Genomic DNA, 12,017 nt, shown 5'->3' with positions numbered 1-12,017 from the left:
GCCAATGCTAAATTCTGACGGCATTTGGCAGATGTCAATATTAGGCTCTGATGGTTATGTTATGTTTGTAGGCCAAGGAACATCTGCAGGCCCTGGTTAGTGCAGCAGAGGTCTCCGAGCCCTGCTCTCCCAGTCTCCACGTCAGTCTCACCCAGCCCATCAGCAGACTGGTAAGTATTTAGAGTTTATTGGGGTGGTATGCGATGGGACGTCACTAGACATTCAAAACATCTGGGGCTTAACCCTCCTGAATACCTGGGGCTGACCGGGGGGGGGGGGGGGGGGTTGCAGGAACATAAGGCTGTGTTGCATATCTCCATGCGCTGTGCTCTCCTGACGCCAAATAATCAACACTTCTTAATATTAATTCAATGGAATATTTTTATTTTATTTAACCTTTATTTACAGTTGAATTCGGAAGTTTACATACACTTAGGTTGGAGTCATTAAAACTAGTTTTTCAATCACTCCACACATTTCTTGTTAATAAACTATAGTTTTGGCAAGTCAGTTAGGACATCTACTTTGTGCATGACACAAGTCATTTTTACAACAATTGTTGACAGAAAGATTATTTCACTTATAATTCACTGTATCACAATTCCAGGGGGTCAGAAGTTTACATACACTAAGTTGACTGTGCCTTTAAACATCTTGGAAAATTCCAGAAAATGATGTCATGGCTTTAGAAGTTTCTGATAGGCTAATTGACATCATTTGAGTCAATTGGAGGTGTACCTGTGGATGTATTTCAAGGCCTACCTTCAAACCCAGTGCCTCTTTGCTTGACATCATGGGAAAATCAAAAGAAATCATCCAAGACCTCAGAAAAATAAATTGTAGACGTCCACAAGTCTGGTTCATCCTTGGGGGCAATTTCCAAATGCCTGAAGGCACCACGTTCATCTGTACAAACAATAGTACGCAAGTATGAACACCATGGGACCAGGCAGCCGTCATACCGCTCAGGAAGGAGACGCGTTCTGTCTCCTAGAGATGAACGTACTTTGGTGCGAAAAGTGCAAATCAATCCCAGAACAACAGCAAAGGACCCTGTGAAGATGCTGGAGGAAACGGGTACAAAAGTATCTATATCCACATTAAAACGAGTCCTATATCGACATAACCTGAAATGCCGCTCAGCAAGGAAGAAGCCACTGCTCCAAAACTGCCATAAAAAAGCCAGACTACGATTTGCAACTGCACATCGGGACAAAGATCGTACTTTTTGGAGAAATGTCCTCTGGTCTGATGAAATGAAAATAGAACTGTTTGGCCATAATGACCATCGTTATGTTTGGTAAAAAAGGGGGAGGCTTGCAAGCCGAAGAACACCATCCCAACCGTGAAGCACGGGGGTGGCAGCATCATGTTGTGGGGGTGCTTTGCTGCAGGAGGTACTGGTGCAGTTCACAAAATAGATGGCATCATGAGGTAGGGAAATTAGGTGGATATATTGAAGCAAAATCTCAAGACATCAGTCAGGAAGTTAAAGCTTGGTTGCAAATGGGTCTTCCAAATGGACAATGAACCCAAACATACTTCCAAAGTTGTGCCAAAATGGCTTAAGGACAACAAAGTCAAGGTATTGGAGTGGCCATCACAAAGCCCTGACCTCATTCCTATAGAAAATTTGTGGGCAGAACTGAAAAACCGTGTGTATGAGCAAGGAGGCCTACAAACCTGACTCAGTTACACCAGCTCTGTCAGGAGGAATTGCCAAAATTCACCCAACTTATTGTGGGAAGCTTGTGGAAGGCTACTCGAAACGTTTGACCCAAGTTAAACAATTTAAAGGCAATGCTACCAAATACCAATTGAATGTATGTAAACTTCTGACCCACTGGGAATGTGATGAAAGAAATAAAAGCTGAAATAAATAATTCTCTCTACTATTATTCTGACATTTCACATTCTTAAAATAAAGTGGTGATCCTAACTGACCTAAGACTGAATTTTTACTAGGATTAAATGTCAGGAATTGTGAAACTGAGTTTAAATATATTTGGCTAAGGTTTACTTCAACTGTAACTTGGCAAGTCAGTTAGGAACATATTCTTATTTACAGTGACGGCCTACCAAAAGGCCTCCTGCAGAGACGGGGGCTGGGATTAAAAATGGGACAAAAAACACATTATGACAAGAGACAACACTACATAAAGAGAGACCTAAGACAACACAGCATGGCAGCAACATGGCAGCAACACGACATGGTAGCAACATGGCAGCAACATGGCAGCAGCACGACATGGCAGCAACATGGTAGCAACACAGCATGGTAGCAACACAACATGGCAGCAACACAACATGGCAGCAACACAACATGGCAGCAACATGGCAGCAGCACGACATGGTAGCAACATGGCAGCAACATGGCAGCAACATGGCAGCAGCACGACATGGCAGCAGCACGACATGGCAGCAACATGGCAGCAACATGGCAGCAGCACGACATGGCAGCAACATGGCAGCAACACGGTAGCAACACAACATGGCAGCAACATGGCAGCAACATGGTAGCAACACAGCATGGTAGCAACACAACATGGTAGCAACATGGTAGCACCACAACATGACAGCAACACAACATGGCAGCAACACAACATGGCAGCAACACAACATGGCAGCAACACAACATGGCTGCAACACAACATGGTAGCAACATGGCAGCAACACAACATGGTAGCAACATGGCAGCAACACAACATGGCAGCAGCACAACATGGTAGCAACACAACATGGTAGCAACATGGCAGCAACACAACATGGTAGCAACACAACATGGCAGCAACACGACATGGTAGCAACATGATAGCAACACAACATGGCAGCAGCACAACATGGCAGCAGCACAACATGGTAGCAACACAACATGGTAGCAACACAACATGGCAGCAACACAACATGGTAGCAACATGGCAGCAACATGGCAGCAACACAACATGGCAGCAACACAACATGGTAGCAACACAACATGGTAGCAACACAACATGGCAGCAACACAACATGGTAGCAACATGGCAGCAACATGGCAGCAGCACAACATGGCAGCAGCACAACATGGTAGCAACATGGCAGCAACATGGCAGCAACACAACATGGTAGCAACATGGCAGCAACATGGCAGCAACACAACATGGCAGCAGCACAACATGGTAGCAACACAACCTGGCAGCAACACAACATGGTAGCAACATGGCAGCAACATGGTAGCAACACAACATGGCAGCAGCACAACATGGCAGCAGCACAACATGGCAGCAACACAACATGGTAGCAACACAACATGGCAGCAACATGACATGGCAGCAACATAGTAGCAACACAACATTGCAGCAGCATGACATGGCAGCAACATGGTAGCAACACAACATGGCAGCAGGACGACATGGTAGCAGCACAACATGGTAGAAACACAACATGGCAGCAGAATGACATGGTAGCAACACAACATGGTAGCAACACAACATGGCAGCAACACGACATGGTAGTAGCCCAACATGGTAGCAACACAACATGGTAGCAACACAACATGGTAGCAATACAACATGGCAGCAACACGACATGGTAGCAGCACGACATGGTAGAAACACAACATGGTAGCAACACAACATGGTAGCATCACAACATGGTAGCAACACAACATGGTAGCAACATGGCAGCAACACAACATGGTAGAAACACAACATGGTAGCAACACAACATGGCAGCAACACAACATGGTAGCAACACAACATGGTAGCAACACAACATGGTAGCAACACAACATGGTAGCAACATGGCAGCAACATGGCAGCAACACAACATGGCAGCAGCACAACATGGTAGCAACACAACATGGCAGCAACACAACATGGTAGCAACATGGCAGCAACATGGTAGAAACACAACATGGTAGCAACACAACATGGCAGCAACATGACATGGCAGCAACATAGTAGCAACACAACATTGCAGCAGCATGACATGGCAGCAACATGGTAGCAACACAACATGGCAGCAGCACAACATGGTAGCAACACAACATGGTAGCATCACAACATGGCAGCAACACAACATGGTAGCAACATAACATGGCAGCAACACAACATGGCAGCAACACAACATGGCAGCAACACAACATGGCAGCAACACAACATGGCAGCAACACAAAATGGCAGCAACACAACATGGTAGCAACACAACATGGTAGCAACACAACATGGTAGCAACATGGCAGCAACACAACATGGCAGCAACACAACATGGTAGCAACACAACATGGTAGCAACACAACATGGCAGCAGCACGACATGGTAGCAGCACAACATGGCAGAAGCACGACATGGTAGGAGCACAACATGGTAGCAGCACAAAATATGGTACAAACATTATTGGGCACAGACAACAGCACAAAGGGCAAGAAGGTAGAGAAGGTAGAGACAACAATACATCACACAAAGCAGTCGTAAGTGTCCACGATTGATTGTTTGTGGTGTTAATAACAATTATAAAAATTGTTGGCGAAAATTGTTGGGGAAAATTGTCATCATTCTGTTCCAATGCTTTCATAAACCATGTCCAATATTTGATTGACAAATAATTTTTAAAAGCCTGTAACTAATGTGAGCTAGGAATGCTGTGTGCACAGTGCAGTTCCAAAACAATCCAAAGGGTGGCAGCCTAGACCACAAATTAATATTTAGCATGAAATGCGTTTTATTTATTTATTTTATTTAACCTTTAGTTACGTGTAATATAGCAGAATTGGGATTTTAGTCTGCCATTTTGAGGATTATGCTGCAACTGTGTAAACTCACACTAGCAGTAGGCTTGTATTATAACTGGGGGGACAGATAACGTCTGCAGATATGTACAAACGCAGGCACCAAACACGCTTAAATCATGATTTTGTAATATTTGTGGTAATAAAACACATATTCCAAGGTCAATTAGCTACAGGATAATTTCTGCCTATTTAAATACACAAAATAAATACTACAGGGGGGTTGGAGGGGGTGTAACAACTAGAGGTCCACCGATTATGAATTTTCAACGCCGATACCGATTATTCGGACAAAACACACATCATGACGAGAGAGACAACACTACATAAAGAGCGACTTTTTATTTTATTTTAATGTATTTTTTATTTCACCTTTATTTAACCAGGTAAGCTAGTCGGGGGTCGGCCCAGCCCAGTCCCTTGGCCTCTGTTTCCATAGAACCAGTTGTTTTAGCCAGCTGGGGGTCGGCCCAGCCCAGTCCCTTGGCCTCTGTTTCCATAGAACCAGTTGTTTTAACCAGCTGGGGGTCGGCCAGCCCAGTCCCTTGGCCTCTGTTTCCATAGAACCAGTTGTTTTAGCCAGCTGGGGGTCGGCCCAGCCCAGTCCCTTGGCCTCTGTTTCCATAGAACCAGTTGTTTTAACCAGCTGGGGGTCGGCCAGCCCAGTCCCTTGGCCTCTGTTTCCATAGAACCAGTTGTTTTAGCCAGCTGGGGGTCGGCCAGCCCAGTCCCTTGGCCTCTGTTTCCATAGAACCAGTTGTTTTAGCCAGCTGGGGGTCGGCCCAGCCCAGTCCCTTGGCCTCTGTTTCCATAGAACCAGTTGTTTTAGCCAGCTGGGGGTCGGCCCAGCCCAGTCCCTTGGCCTCTGTTTCCATAGAACCAGTTGTTTTAGCCAGCTGGGGGTCGGCCAGCCCAGTCCCTTGGCCTCTGTTTCCATAGAACCAGTTGTTTTAGCCAGCTGGGGGTCGGCCCAGCCCAGTCCCTTGGCCTCTGTTTCCATAGAACCAGTTGTTTTAGCCAGCTGGGGGTCGGCCCAGCCCAGTCCCTTGGCCTCTGTTTCCATAGAACCAGTTGTTTTAGCCAGCTGGGGGTCGGCCCAGCCCAGTCCCTTGGCCTCTGTTTCCATAGAACCAGTTGTTTTAGCCAGCTGGGGGTCGGCCCAGCCCAGTCCCTTGGCCTCTGTTTCCATAGAACCAGTTGTTTTAGCCAGCTGGGGGTCGGCCAGCCCAGTCCCTTGGAGCACAACGTTCTGGGTCTTTGTGTATCAGGGTTTTTGTGTTAACACATGACTTCGAAGGGGGGGGGATATGTTGAGTATATTCACATATTGAAGTGTATCGGTATGTCAGCCTCCCAATGAAATCTACTGTTCCAGAGAGATCTATGTATGACTGTACTGTCCCATTTGGATATAGAATTATAACATCCTCTGTCTGTCTGTAGTGTGGAGGCAACCCAGAGATCTATGTATGACTGTCCCATTTGGATATAGACTTATATCCTCTGTCTGTCTGTAGTGTGGAGGCAACCCAGACATCCTCCAGCTGCTGACTCCATTTACAGAGAGGGCGTACTCTAAAGGCCCCGGGAATGCTGATGTGGCCAATGAGATGGGCTACCTTCTGTCCCTACAGAAGAAGACTAAGGAGGCCACCAGGTGGTACTCTGCTGCTCTCAACCTTGACACCAGCAGTGTCCCAGCCCTGGCAGGTAGGTACTGTGGGCTAGTGTCTACACATTCATACACACAGCCCTCCTGCTTTCCCAGTGTGTTGATGTGCATCTCCTTTGCTTTTTTAAATGTGATAGCTCTGGTGAGTAATACATGACATGTCCAACAGTATGTGGACACCTGCTCGTCGAACATCTCATTCCAAAATCATGGGCATTAATATGGAGTTGGTCCCCCTTTGCTCTATAACAGCCTCCACTCTTCTGGGAAGGCTTTCCACTAGATGTTGGAACATTTCTGCTATAACAGCCTCCACTCTTCTGGGAAGGCTTTCCACTAGATGTTGGAACATTGCTGCTATAACAGCCTCCACTCTTCTGGGAAGGCTTTCCACTAGATGTAGGAACATTGCTGCTATAACAGCCTCCACTCTTCTGGGAAGGCTTTCCACTAGATGTTGGAACATTGCTGATATAACAGCCTCCACTCTTCTGGGAAGGCTTTCAACTAGATGTTGGAACATTGCTGCTATAACAGCCTCCACTCTTCTGGGAAGGCTTTCCACTAGATGTTGGAACATTGCTGCTATAACAGCCTCCACTCTTCTGGGAAGGCTTTCCACTAGATGTTGGAACATTGCTGCTATAACAGCCTCTACTCTTCTGGGAAGGCTTTCCACTAGATGTTGGAACATTGCTGCTATAACAGCCTCCACTCTTCTGGGAAGGCTTTCCACTAGATGTTGGAACATTGCTGCTATAACAGCCTCCACTCTTCTGGGAAGGCTTTCCACTAGATGTTGGAACATTTCTGCTATAACAGCCTCCACTCTTCTGGGAAGGCTTTCAACTAGTTGTTGGAACATTGCTGCTATAACAGCCTCCACTCTTCTGGGAAGGCTTTCCACTAGATGTTGGAACATTGCTGCTATAACAGCCTCCACTCTTCTGGGAAGGCTTTCCACTAGATGTTGGAACATTGCTGCTATAACAGCCTCTACTCTTCTGGGAAGGCTTTCCACTAGATGTTGGAACATTGCTGATATAACAGCCTCCACTCTTCTGGGAAGGCTTTCAACTAGATGTTGGAACATTGCTGCTATAACAGCCTCCACTCTTCTGGGAAGGCTTTCCACTAGATGTTGGAACATTGCTGCTATAACAGCCTCCACTCTTCTGGGAAGGCTTTCCACTAGATGTTGGAACATTGCTGCTATAACAGCCTCTACTCTTCTGGGAAGGCTTTCCACTAGATGTTGGAACATTGCTGCTATAACAGCCTCCACTCTTCTGGGAAGGCTTTCCACTAGATGTTGGAACATTGCTGCTATAACAGCCTCCACTCTTCTGGGAAGGCTTTCCACTAGATGTTGGAACATTTCTGCTATAACAGCCTCCACTCTTCTGGGAAGGCTTTCAACTAGTTGTTGGAACATTGCTGCTATAACAGCCTCCACTCTTCTGGGAAGGCTTTCCACTAGATGTTGGAACATTGCTGCTATAACAGCCTCCACTCTTCTGGGAAGGCTTTCCACTAGATGTTGGAACATTGCTGCTATAACAGCCTCTACTCTTCTGGGAAGGCTTTCCACTAGATGTTGGAACATTGCTGCTATAACAGCCTCCACTCTTCTGGGAAGGCTTTCCACTAGATGTTGGAACATTGCTGCTATAACAGCCTCCACTCTTCTGGGAAGGCTTTCCACTAGATGTTAGAACATTGCTGTTATAACAGCCTCCACTCTTCTGGGAAGGCTTTCCACTAGATGTTGGAACATTGCTGCTATAACAGCCTCCACTCTTCTGGGAAGGCTTTCCACTAGATGTTGGAACATTGCTGCTATAACAGCCTCCACTCTTCTGGGAAGGCTTTCCACTAGATGTTGGAACATTGCTGCTATAACAGCCTCCACTCTTCTGGGAAGGCTTTCCACTAGATGTTGGAACATTGCTGCTATAACAGCCTCCACTCTTCTGGGAAGGCTTTCCACTAGATGTTAGAACATTGCTGTTATAACAGCATCCACTCTTCTGGGAAGGCTTTCCACTAGATGTTGGAACATTGCTGCTATAACAGCCTCCACTCTTCTGGGAAGGCTTTCCACTAGATGATGGAACATTGCTGATATAACAGCCTCCACTCTTCTGGGAAGGCTTTCCACTAGATGTTGGAACATTGCTGCTATAACAGCCTCCACTCTTCTGGGAAGGCTTTCCTCTAGATGTTGGAACATTGCTGCTATAACAGCATCCACTCTTCTGGAAAAGGCTTTCCACTAGATGTTGGAACATTGCTGCTATAACAGCCTCCACTCTTCTGGGAAGGCTTTCCACTAGATGTTGGAACATTGCTGCTATAACAGCCTCCACTCTTCTGGGAAGGCTTTCCTCTAGATGTTGGAACATTGCTGCTATAACAGCATCCACTCTTCTGGAAAAGGCTTTCCACTAGATGTTGGAACATTGCTGCTATAACAGCCTCCACTCTTCTGGGAAGGCTTTCCACTAGATGTTGGAACATTGCTGCTATAACAGCCTCCACTCTTCTGGGAAGGCTTTCCACTAGATGTTGGAACATTGCTGCTATAACAGCCTCCACTCTTCTGGGAAGGCTTTCCTCTAGATGTTGGAACATTGCTGCTATAACAGCATCCACTCTTCTGGGAAGGCTTTCCACTAGATGTTGGAACATTGCTGCTATAACAGCATCCACTCTTCTGGGAAGGCTTTCCACTAGATGTTGGAACATTGCTGCTATAACAGCCTCCACTCTTCTGGGAAGGCTTTCCTCTAGATGTTGGAACATTGCTGCTATAACAGCATCCACTCTTCTGGGAAGGCTTTCCACTAGATGTTGGAACATTGCTGCTATAACAGCCTCCACTCTTCTGGAAAAAGGCTTTCCACTAGATGTTGGAACATTGCTGCTATAACAGCCTCCACTCTTCTGGGAAGGCTTTCCACTAGATGTTGGAACATTGCTGCTATAACAGCCTCCACTCTTCTGGGAAGGCTTTCCACTAGATGTTGGAACATTGCTGTTATAACAGCCTCCACTCTTCTGGGAAGGCTTTCCACTAGATGTTGGAACATTGCTGTTATAACAGCCTCCACTCTTCTGGGAAGGCTTTCCACTAGATGTTGGAACATTGCTGCTATAACAGCCTCCACTCTTCTGGGAAGGCTTTCCACTAGATGTTGGAACATTGCTGTTATAACAGCCTCCACTCTTCTGGGAAGGCTTTCCACTAGATGTTGGAACATTGCTGCTGTAACAGCCTCCACTCTTCTGGGAAGGCTTTCCACTAGATGTTAGAACATTGCTGTGGGGACTTGCCTCCATTCAGCCACAAGAGCATTAGTGAGCTCGGGCACTGATGTTGGGTGATTAGGCCTGGCTCGCAGTCGGCGTTCCAATTCATCCCAAAGGTATTTGATGGGGTTGTGGTCAGTGCTCTGTGCAGGCCAGTCAAGTTCCTCCACACCGATCTCAACAAACCATTTCTGTATGGACCTTGCTTTATGCACGGGGGCATTGTCATGCTGAAACAGGAAAGGGCCTTCCTCAAACTGTTGCCACAAAGTTGGAACAACAGAATCATCTAGAATGTCATTGTGTGCTGTACTGTTAAGATTTCCCTTCACTGGAACTAAGGGGCCCAAACCATGAAAAACAGCCCCAGACCATTATTCCTCCTCCACCAAACTTTACAGTTGGCACTATGCATTCGGACAGGTAGCGTTCTCCTGGCATTCGCACAAAACTCAGATTAGTCCGTCGGACTGCCAGATGGTGAAGCGTGATTCATCACTCCAGAGAACGCAGTTCCACTGCTCCAGAGTCCAATGGCGGCGAGCTTTACACCACTTAGGCTTGTGTGCGGCCATGGAAACTCATCTCATGAAGCTCCTGACCAACAGTTCTTGTGCTGACGTTGTTTCCAGAGGCAGTTTGGAACTCAGTATTGAGTGTTGCAACTGACGACAGACGACAGACGATTTTTACACACTACGCGTTTCAGCACTCGGCGGTCCCGTTCTATGAGCTTGTGTGGCCTACCACTTCACCGATGAGCCATTGTTGCTCCTATACGTTGCCACTTCACAATAACAGCACTTACAGTTGACCAGGGCAGCTCTAGCAGGGCAGAAATTTGACTAACTGACTTGTTGGAAAGGTGGCATCCTATGACGATGCCGGAATGTCACTGAGCTCTTCATTCCGGTCCATTCTACTGCCAATGTTTGTCTATGGGGATTGCATGGTTGTGTGCTCGATTTTATACACCAGTTAGCAACAAGTGTGGCTGAAATAGCCGAATCCACTAATTTGAAGTGGTGTCCAAATACTTTTGTGTATGTATAGTGTATTTCCTATGCGTTTTAAGGCAATATCCTTGAACTTGCTGTATGTTGAGTGTTGTGGTGAGGCCACTGAGGTGTTTTTCCAGGACTGATCCGCTGCCAGCTGATGGACGGCCAGCTACAGGAAGCAGCCAATCAGCTAGAGTTTCTCAGAGAGATCCACCAGTCCATTGGCCAGTCAGCGGTATGACACGCAGCATTCTCCTGAGTGACCAATCACATTACACTGATCTATCTCTGAGGTCACAAGGTCCCATAAATTGAACGAGGTTGGGGGGTGTTGAGATTTTGTTTGATTAGGAACGTGGCAAGAAGAGTATAGTAAAGCGAACTGTATCTTCCCCTGTCTTTACTGTAGGAGCTGGTCCTTCTGCAGGCTCTCCTGCTCCACAAGAGAGGGGCGGGGCTGGCGGTGATGTCACCCTTACTGAAGGAGGCCACCGACCTTCACTTCCTGGAACTGCGAGGTCGACCAATGGGACCAGACTACTTCCACAGGCTCCATCCTGACTTTATTTTCCAAGTGGTCAACCTCTACCTTTCCTTCTTCCAGGTAAACACTTAGACCCCTCAAATTCAACTCTGGACCTCAAAGCCAGTTCCACTGCTTTCTTACATTCTTCCCCTCTAATCAAGGACTGATTTAGACCTGGGACACCAGGTGGGTGATTCCCCTCTAATCAGGGACTGATTTAGACCTGGGACACCAGGTGGGTGATTCCCCTCTAATCAGGGACTGATTTAGACCTGGGACACCAGGTGGGTGATTCCCCTCTAATCAGGGCCTGATTTAGACCTGGGACACCAGGTGGGTGATTCCCCTCTAATCAGGGACTGATTTAGACCTGGGACACCAGGTGGGTGATTCCCCTCTAATCAGGGACTGATTTAGACCTGGGACACCAGGTGGGTGATTCCCCTCTAATCAGGGACTGATTTAGACCTGGGACACCAGGTGGGTGATTCCCCTCTAATCAGGGACTGATTTAGACCTGGGACACCAGGTGGGTGATTCCCCTCTAATCAGGGACTGATTTAGACCTGGGACACCAGGTGGGTGATTCCCCTCTAATCAGGGACTGATTTAGACCTGGGACACCAGGTGGGTGATTCCCCTCTAATCAGGGACTGATTTAGACCTGGGACACCAGGTGGGTGATTCCCCTCTGAACAGGGACTGATTTAGACCTGGGACACCAGGTGGGTGATTCCCCTC

The 12,017-nt window shown here is 47.0% G+C and overlaps 1 protein-coding gene across 1 annotated transcript in view; it reads left to right on the top strand.

The window, feature by feature from the left end:
- LOC139531414 (tetratricopeptide repeat protein 21B-like) overlaps positions 1-12,017 on the top strand; it is a 152,138-nt gene that overhangs the window by 76,194 nt on the left and 63,927 nt on the right. The window contains exons 11-14 of the mRNA XM_071327863.1: positions 78-170; positions 6,283-6,475; positions 10,888-10,985; positions 11,160-11,354. Of these exons, the coding sequence (XP_071183964.1) occupies positions 78-170; positions 6,283-6,475; positions 10,888-10,985; positions 11,160-11,354 (579 nt within the window). The remainder of the gene's footprint in view (positions 1-77; positions 171-6,282; positions 6,476-10,887; positions 10,986-11,159; positions 11,355-12,017) is intronic.

Source organism: Salvelinus alpinus, chromosome 10, assembly GCF_045679555.1.
Source record: "Salvelinus alpinus chromosome 10, SLU_Salpinus.1, whole genome shotgun sequence".
NCBI lineage: Eukaryota > Metazoa > Chordata > Actinopteri > Salmoniformes > Salmonidae > Salvelinus > Salvelinus alpinus.
This window is presented reverse-complemented; position numbering and strand designations above follow the sequence as displayed.